Source organism: Lutjanus erythropterus, chromosome 11 (genome assembly GCF_056507025.1).
Source record: "Lutjanus erythropterus isolate fLutEry1 chromosome 11, fLutEry1.hap2, whole genome shotgun sequence".
NCBI classification, from domain to species: Eukaryota; Metazoa; Chordata; class Actinopteri; order Lutjaniformes; family Lutjanidae; genus Lutjanus; species Lutjanus erythropterus.
The window spans coordinates 6,001,067-6,011,073 of record NC_139327.1 but is presented as its reverse complement, the minus strand read 5'-3'; the positions used below and the strand labels follow the sequence as shown (position 1 = coordinate 6,011,073).

The window sequence follows — 10,007 nt, the reverse complement described above, 5'->3', positions numbered from 1 at the left end:
CATTTCCACTGTTCATCAAATGAGAAAGAATGAAATACAAATGCAAAACAAATGAAAAGTTTGTAGAAAAAAAGTCTTTGTGAGAAGTTTTTAAAATCCCATTTAATTATGATATAATAATACATTATGTGAAATGTAAAATCTTAATATTAAAACCTTTTTTCGATATCACATGCTGTTGCTGCCACGTTCACCATATTTGCTCAGTCTGGTGAAACCACGTCTGTGACACATTCATCCTGGTTGTTTTAACACTGAGGGATCAGACATGTATCTTGAGGCTACGTCTTGTTGTCTCCTGCAGTTTATTGTACATTCCTCTGCCGATAGGGCCGCGCCGCTCATGATGTGACCTGATTTCCCTACAGAGGTCTCTTGTTTAAAGGGGCACGCCGCCAATTTTACACATAAAGGTTAGCTTGGTGCCTCGGTCACACTTGATGACTTTCAAAGTCGTCAGATCTGTGGTTTGCACACTGCATGACTGATCAGAGATTTTCATCAGGGGCAGTCCAAGTCTGTCTGGTCTCAAAACTACTTTTGTCATGAAAACACATGTAAGAAGTGATGTTAGATTCTTAATACTGAAGCATCAGTATGCAGCATGTTACTGTGCAGCTGTGGGAGGTGCAGCTGCTTTGGCCTACATTAAAACTTTATAACAACTACTGCTACTTTATAACAATTTTTTTGCTAATTTTCTTTCTATATTTGGGCTTTTCCTGTCTGCTGCTCCATTGCTCCTCCATTTCTCCTTCATAATTCTTTTTCCCCCTCAGATCGTGTCTGCTGTCATTGACTGCAGCTTGTTGCGCTGCTCCCCAATCCATTCCTCACGTCCTCGCGAGCTCTCTGCAAGCCTTTTGGACTACATTTTTGAAGAGTTTAAAAAAAGCCCTGATGATGTTATTAGGGTTATATTTAGGATATTTATTTGAGTTTGAGAGAATTTGAGAAATCTTGAATTATAAACTTTGGCATGGCCATGAATTTTGAAAGATGAAGACATAAGACAGACAGGGGCGGTCTGATGGTGGTCTTTTGAGCTGCATTATGGGAATTGTAGGATCCAGTGGGGTTTTTTTTTAAGTTTGACTCATAATAGGGGCTAAAAGTCAGGAGGGAAAGTGTTGTATCTTGGGTCAGAGCAGAGGTGGAAGCAAGTCATTGTTTTGCATTCAAGTCCCAAGTCAAAACAGACAATTCCAGAGTCAAGTCCCAAGCCCTAAACTTTAAATTTTGAGTCTTAAACAAGTCATAATGTAACAGTGAGTTTCCAGCTTAATTGATTTTCAAAGTTACTTAGCTGTTAAGCTAATGTTAGCTAAGCATTAGCCTGATAACTATACTGATATTCGCATCGACTTACCGTTGTTTGTACATCTTCTGTAATTTTTGACACAGAGGTTTTGCATATGCTATTCAGTTTTTCTTGACAGGGGTAAAGTTTTTGTATGCAAACAAAATTAACTTTAGTATATTTTTTTTCCCACAGGAGCTTGTAACGTAATGTTAGTTAAATAGTTCATGTTTATTTGCTGCATATTGATTTGATGCTGTCAGATTGGTTCAAACACAAAATCACATGAAAGTGGATCTGGGGAATTAAGTGTCAGCTTGCTGGGAATGAAAAGTGTTCATGTTACTTCAGTCATAAAATAAAGGAAAAATGAAGCGATTTATGGCACACTTCTTAAATACCACTTTTAAACCTATGGGCTCGGGGGATTTTCAAGTTAAAAGGCTCAAGTCCAAGTGAAGTCATGAGTCATTGGTGTCCAAGTCCAAGTTGATGTGCAAATCGTTTTTGATTTTGTCAAAGTCATTTTGTCTAAAGTGTGACTCAAGTTCACACCTCGGTTATAGTTAGTGTAAGCTTGATTTATTAATAGACATGTCCTATTTTAAAAAGTCTTTTAGGTCTTTCTTGGGAAAGAGTTTATACCTCACTATGCATTTTATGATTTTATTTGACTTAAAAACACTTTGACAATGTGTTGTGAACCGATGGTAATGCCTTACCGCATCCAAGATATTGCAAAATTAAGCTTCTAATCCGGTTAATGTTCTTGAGGGATACTCCCTTTGTGCTTTTGGTTAATGCCCTTTAAACAGGACCTCCGGCGACCACACCACGATGTGATGTGGCATGCAGAGGTGCAATTACAGGGTGGGGGAGGGAGGAAAAACTGCAGTCGAAGCACTGAGAACACAATAAAGATCATTATTAACAGCATATGATAAAAACACAAAAAAATTAGAAGGGTTAACACTGAAAACCATGCATTTTTAATGACCTGGAAAGTTTGTTTTGTCTTGTAGATCAGGTTAAAAAACTGTAAATCATAAATACATTTCTCTGGCTTATTGTAGAGGAGAGGAGCTGAGGAACTACAATGAAACTGTCCAAGATAAGAGGAAAACTATCATGTGTTTCAATCAGTAAATAACGAGGGGTAACTTTATTATGGGTCTCTGTGTGTCTGGTGACTCCCACTGGGCTACGATTCCAGGCTTTAGGACCTTGCGGGGGAGGATTCTTCCCCCTCTCTCCCTGGATACCATGGGCGGGGACCGGCCTGGAAATAAGATTCCAGTGCAGAGATTTTCATGCTCTGAGAACCGGGAATGACAACTCCTGCAGCTGTCTCATACAATTTGGTTTCCGACCATTAAGTACATTAACCTCACATCAGTGCTGGGGGACACATTTGCAAGAAGCTCGAGGACAACTTGTCTAACTACTGAAAGAGCCTAATAAGGTAAGATAAAAGTACTGGGAGTGAGTTAGATGGGGGGAGGGAGAGGATCCTGTCCAGTGCAGTATTCAACTGGTGGGAAATGCCCAGGCATGTGAAAAGAGGCCACAAAGTCAGATCTGTGATATACGGTCAAAGATTCCATTGTAGATTTAAGCAGTGTGGTTCATAGTTGTTGGATAAGTTTTAAAAACAAAGAAAAAGTCGAAAAAAGTAAAAAGTAAGTTGCACAAAAGTTAGAAATGCATGAGTTCAGACGTTTAGGGAGTTGGCTGCAATGATTGACCTGATTACGTCCGATCTGTGACATGGGACATCTGTCTTTCCTTTGTCCAAACATTACACTGTTTTTCAGTTACAAACATTTATTTCATTGTCGATATATGCATACACAGAGACACTGTGCATTAAAAAAAGAGAATTTCTCATTCATTTATACTATGTCCAGTTAAAGTTGACAGACTCAAAAGTAGTATATAAGGACATAATTAGAGTGATCATGATCTTCATGAAGATCATGAATAAAAATACATACAAACCAAATTTACCAGTGTTAGTCATTAGGTCATTTAAAGAAACGAGAGTGTGATTTCAAAATGTCAGATGCAGTGTTACTTTTCAAATGCTATTTAAATCACATCATCATCATTTCATCTGTGAGTACTATTTTAAAATTTAATACTACTAAGGACAGAGTAATGATGTAGACAAAACAATATGAAATATCTTTCAGTCATGCACTCTGAGGTAGATAACGCTCCATCTTTGTATGAGGGCCTGTGTGAGCCTGTAAGAACATGTCCAGGGTCCTGCTGAAAAGAGATTCTTGATGTGTTATCCTGTCTTGAGTAGACTGTGGTGTCTTTAATGCACTTCATCAAAGAACTGATGCTTGACCAATCATCTGCCAGTACACAAACTCGTTTTTTTAAGTTCAAAAGTTCTTAACTGTTCATATACACCAGACCTCCTCCTCTTAAAGCCCTCTACATACGTGGACTGGAATGAAAATCTGACCTTGGTTCTGTGTGTGTCAGCACGTGGTCAGTTCTTCCACATCATGATGACCAGTGAGCATCAGCAGAACTTATTTCTTTACAGAGAATTCTGGAAATCTGAACTTTTCTTGTGTTGCCAAGACATAAGGAACTCAGAAATAGCTGACCAATATTTTGGCTTAGACACATCCTGCAGCTGCCTACGTGGCTGTTATGTAATCTTGAAGTAGGCTAGTGGGAGAGATCTCATGTGAATCCCATGGCTCCCCCTGCAATTATCCTTAAAAACTGCAGAGTAAACTTAACATATACCACAGGATAAGTTTGGAAAGGTGGGTTAAACAAGACATTTCAAACTGAAACCAGAAAAAAGGTTTATCTTTCTTCTTAGCATATATATGAATATATTGGTTCTTTATTGAGAATATATATAGGTACAGATAGAATATACACATAAGGCAAGGCAAGGCAATTTCATTTATATAGCACCATTCATACACAAGGCAATTCAAGGTGCTTTACAGAACTTGAAAATGTATTAAAATAGAAACATTAAAAAAACATTAAAATTGTGTTTGAGATACTTAAAAAAAGCTAAAAGCAGGACAATAAATAGTTTAAAACATTACAGAAAATGCATTTAAAGAAAGAAGCAAACATAAAACAAAAGCAACAGCAGACAAATATAAGAACAATAGCTACAGATTATCCTAAAAATATGTAACGTATTGACTTCACTGGTAAGCTGCAGTAAACAGTAATGTTTTAAGACCTGATTTAAATAAACCAACAGTTTCAGCCAACCTCAGATATTCTGGAAGTTTGTTCCACAGGTGAGGAGCACAGAAACTAAAGGCTGCTTCACCTTGTTTGGTTCTGATCCTGGAAACACTGAGTAAACCTGTTCCAGATGATCTGAGGGGTCGTGGTGCCTCATACAAGCAAATCAGAGATATATTTAGACCCGAGACCATTTAGTGCTTTGTAGACAAGTAACAAGATTTTAAAGTCTATCCTTTGACACACAGGAAGCCAGTGCAGTGATTTAAGCACTGGTGTAATGTGCTCCACTCTCCTGGTGTAAAGACATAATTGTTTGCAATGATCCTTAACACCAGGCTTGGGGAGTAATGAATTACATGTAACAGTATTACATAATCAGGATACAAAAAAGTGTATCAAAATGTATTCCATTACAGTTACAGAAAAAAAAAGACGTAATCAGATTACAGGTACATTTAGTAAAAATGGGGATTATTGGCTTTGTTACAATTTTAAAATACATTTTAAAATATGACATATGACCACGTGTGGGGCAAACACATTACATGACACTTGTGAGTTTCACAACACTCTGGCCTGAGTGAAATCAGCTAATCTTACAGTCAGTTCATAATAATGGCTTCAAGTGAAAAAAAAAAACTTTCACTGAGCTACACAGAACAACAGCTAACATTAGCTGTAATTTTAAATTGGTGAGGAAATTGAATATTTTCCATTCATATTCTAATAACCTTTATAAACCTTCATGTCTTCTCATAGGTTTTCCCTGATTAGCATCACATCATGTGGGTGACTAACCTGGTAGCCCTGGTCCTCCTGGCCACTTCAGCCTCAGCTGCCACCTCAGCTTCAGCAGACAAAGTCCTGAGTAACCACGCCACCATCCTGGCTGACAACAGTGCAAAACTGGCTTTCAGTCTCTACCAAAACATGGCTAAGGAGAAAAATGTGGAAAACATCCTCATTTCCCCCGTAGTAGTGGCCTCTTCTCTGGGTCTGGTGGCTCTCGGGGGCAAAGCTTCCACTGCCTCTCAGGTAAAAACCATTCTGAATGCGGCTAAAGTTAAAGACGAGCAGCTGCACTCCGGTCTGGCTGAGCTCCTGACGGAGGTGAGCAACCCAGAGACACGCAATGTCACCTGGAAGATCAGCAACCGCCTGTATGGACCCAGCTCTGTCACCTTTGTAGATGATTTTGTCAAGAGCAGCAAAAAGCACTATAACTGTGACCACTCCAAGATTAACTTCAGGGATAAGAAGAGTGCCTTGAACTCCATCAATGAGTGGGCGGCCAAGTCTACTGATGGAAAACTGCCTGAGGTCACCAAGGATGTAGAGAAGACTGATGGAGCGATGATCATCAATGCTATGTTCTTTAAACGTGAGTACAGAACTTGTACATGTGCAGTATTATTCCTTTAAGTGCTGTACAAAGTAATTTGTTTTTTTTTTCCTCACAGCTCACTGGGATGAGCAGTTCCATCATCAGATGGTGGACAATCGTGGATTCATGGTGTCCCGCGGCTACACTGTTTCAGTACAGATGATGCACCGCACAGGTAGGTGCACACAGTCCTGGTTGTACTTCAAAAACGTGTGAAACAAAGTTGGCATTTCAGAAAATGTAAGTGTGAAAAACTTGTCCCAAATGACACTATTGACTATTGACACTAAATATTTACAGTATTTAGCTTACCTCTTGCCCATTTTATAAGTGTCTAAATTTGTGTGAAATGTTTCCACAATATATATGCAGCCTTTCCCAAAGTTGGGAACTTTTGGGACCCAAAATGGGTTGTGGACCTATGTATATTAGTCAAAAAGTGTACATAGCACAGTATGAGAGATAGTAAGCAGTTGCTACAGCTACCTCATTAACACGTAAAACTATAAACCAGCACAAAAATGCATTGCATTTTGTAATATTAACATACATCAACTAATTTAAATGTCAGCCCCAAATCAAAAATAAGTAGGGATAAGTAGCACTACAGGCCAGGGGATTCTTTAGCAGTGCCTACATGTACCAGAATGTATTGCAGGTGAGTTTCTTATGCTAGAAATCCCAGCTGTAAAAAAACAAAACCTGTAGTTCCTCCTGTACCTAGTGACATCACTGGATGCAGGAAGAACAACAGATTTTGCAGCATTAGAACTCAGGTCCCTCTGTCAGTACAGGAGCACTGAGGGATATATTGCTTTAACTCACTGCATTAACCATCAACACTGGTTGGAGAAGTGTATTTTGCATGTTATGCATATTCTTAACCCTGGTCTAAGAATTAACCTTGGGCTAATTTAGCAGCTTTTCACACACATATTGTTAAGCCAGGGTTAAACTAAGTACAGGGCTATATGATTCACAGGGCACTTCTACTAGCCCTGGGTTACATGTCTATTGGAGCACCAGCTGATGTGAACATTTTTAGCCCTAAGTTTAGTCATTTTTCTGCTTTTTTTTTTTTCGCCGGCTGTTTTCGCCGCCTGTTTAAAGGGCATTAACCAAAAGCACAAAGGGACTATCCCTCAAGAACATTAACCAGATTAAAAGCTTTATTTTGGCAACATCTTGGATGCAGTAAAGCATTACCATCGGTTCACTACCCATTGTCCAAGTGTTTTTAAGTCGAATAAAATCATAAAATGCATAGATTCCTGTGAGACCTAAAGGACTGTTTAAAATAGGACATATCTATTAATAAATCAAACTTACACTAAAGTCAAGGTAAGCCCACTTTGGAATGTTCCAAGATTGTGCCAATGTGAAAGCTTTCTTAGGCTGGGGCTAAAGGCTTCCTTAGCCCAGCTACGGCTTTACTTAGCCTGGGGCTAAGTGCAGCGTAAAGCCCTAATGCATATTTCATTTGTTTTCCCAGGTCTCTATGACTTCCTTAATGATGCAACCAATAAGCTGACCATCCTGAGCATGCCTCTGGCTCATAAGAAGTCCACTGTGTTGTTCATAATGCCACACCACGTGGAATCTCTGGAGAGACTAGAGAAGCTGCTGACCAAGGCACAGCTGGATACATGGATGGGCAAGCTGAAGCAGACAGCAGTAGCTGTGTCGCTGCCCAAAGTCAGCATGGAAGTCAGTCACAACCTGCAGGTAACAGATGACTGAAAATGGCGATACATCAGTCTTAACTTCTGCTTCAGTTTCTTGTTTCATATAACCTGAATGACACCATTTTCTGCTCCTCTTTAGAAACACCTCGGGGAGTTGGGCCTGACAGAGGCTATAGACAAATCCAAGGCTGACTTGTCCAACATCTCTGGAAAGAAGGACCTCTACCTGTCCAGTGTCTTCCATGCCTCCGCCCTGGAATGGGACACCGCTGGAAATGAAATAGACACCAGCGTCTTTGGCACGGACAAACTGAAAAGCCCTAAATTGTTCTACGCTGACCATCCGTTCATCTTCCTCGTGAAGGACCAGAAGACAAACTCCATCCTGTTCATCGGCAGGATGGTCAGGCCGAAGGGTGAGAAGATGAGAGATGAATTGTAACCCTGTGTTGACCTTAGCATCTTAAATGGAAAATTTGGCACTTTTCATGTAGATGTCCAGTCAGTGTAAATGTAGTCCGTTGAAATAAAAAAAACTGAAATAAATTCAGTGCATGCTATATTAAACTTACCTTACGAGGCAGCTGGATTCATGAGATCATGTGAGAATAAATCTCGCCAGGCTTCAAGTTATCCCCTTGTGTCCGCATCAGAAGTGGTGCAGCCAATCAGCACATCAGAAGCTCCTCGTAAATGTAATCACTGCCAGCATGGCCCCATGAGCAGACCTCAGCTTTCTTGGTCAATATAGCATGCACTGTAGAATTTATTGCTTCAATTTACTAAATTTACCATCAACATTGACTGGACATCCACATGAGAAGTGCCAAGCTTTCCCTTTAAGTTAAATGCCCAACTGTGTATATTTTCTCGGGCAATATGCTGAGAGAAGTGGGAAATGAAATGTACATTTGATATTTGCACAGTTGCATTCCTTTATGTCACACGCCAACAGCATTCCACAATACATGACTGAAGAGATGTGTTTAAGCATTTTGTCCTGTGTTTTAGTGAGCAAACCATTGTGCACACCTTTAATTTTCATCTTGAAGACTATTTGATATCATTATGTGGCTTTTTTGTTATGTATTGGCAGATCACATTGAGGACTGAAGACTTATATTAAGTATGATTTCCCTGATTGTTGCCTAAATTGTAAATGCACAAGTGACCCTTCTTAAGTGCCACCCCAGGAGAGTGAAGCAATGACCCACCCAACTCTGAGTCTGATTGGCTAGTATTCCTTGTCTTTGTTGATTTGGGTAGTTTGGATTGGCTAGGTTAAGGCATGAGGAGCGGGATTGGGTAGGGTTAGGATAAGAATATCAGGGTAAGCCAATCAGAGGCAGAGTAGGGCAAGTCAAGCCCTTGCTATCTTGAGAAAAAAATATTGCTTCCTGTACTTGTAGATGTGCTCAGCTCGTCTATTTAGAAAACCAAATTTGTAACATGGTAAAAAGACATTGCTCGGGAACCTGTAAAAGTGACATATATTCACACTTAAAGTTAGCTAATGTTAGCAAAATGCAAGCGAACTAGCTCCCTAACCTACAAAAATCCTTGGCTAGCTATTCAGCTAGTGTTTTGCTAATATTAGCTATCTTAAGATATGACCCTATATTATGTTTTCACAGGAAAAAAAGAAACTTGACTGAGGTTACTGAAGCATAGAGCAATAACGGGTGGGACTTAGAGAGGGTCAATTTACTTCAATGGAGTGGGAGAAAACCTGTGAAACATTATTAATATGAGCCAACACAAACATGATTTCTGTTGTTAAATCTTCACAATATTTGTAAAAGATGTTCAACAGTCTGACCTTTGGAGAGATTTTACGGTGCTTGCTGCAAAATGTGCTTTAAGTTATCAAGCATGGATACCTTCAATTTGTTGAGTCCAAAGATTTTCATAATTATCTAGCCATCCTTTGCACTGCTTTCCGTCACAAGCACATCTTTTTTCACTAAGAGACTATGTTGCTGTTCTGTTCTTTGTATTGATCTACCCTGAATGCACTGGTCTACACTGGCAAAAAAAAAAAAAAAAAAAAACATGTGGAAGTTTCTCTATAACAATGTGTGCACACATGGTTTGATAAATTAAAAAAAAAAAAGAATGGTTTTAGACTAACAAATGACTGTTTTTTCCAATAAAGGTGTGAAAAAACCTGACAAGTGTCACCTTATTTCCAATATTTGGTGCTACAATTTTCCTTTGTGCTGTATGACAAACTTCCTAACTTGCACATCTTATCTTTATTGATCTTTATTGTTTGGTAGGAAAAACAATTCCTAAGTCAACCGTCCCCTCTGAATTTGAGATGGTAAATGTGTATTACAAAACATCCTAACTTCCCAAAATCCTAATAAACTCTCTTAACTATTGGATAATTTTCCAG

At 39.1% G+C, this 10,007-nt stretch overlaps 1 protein-coding gene across 1 annotated transcript; it reads left to right on the top strand.

Moving 5' to 3' along the window:
• The first annotated feature begins 2,578 nt into the window (after window positions 1–2,578).
• serpinh1a (serpin peptidase inhibitor, clade H (heat shock protein 47), member 1a) lies at window positions 2,579–9,725 on the top strand. Its single transcript, XM_084730569.1, has 5 exons — window positions 2,579–2,762; window positions 5,300–5,921; window positions 6,001–6,099; window positions 7,417–7,649; window positions 7,749–9,725. Exons 2-5 carry the CDS (start codon window positions 5,324–5,326, stop codon window positions 8,049–8,051), a joined length of 1,233 nt encoding a protein of 410 aa, XP_084586695.1. The 5' UTR covers window positions 2,579–2,762; window positions 5,300–5,323; the 3' UTR covers window positions 8,052–9,725.
• Window positions 9,726–10,007: the final 282 nt, after the last annotated feature.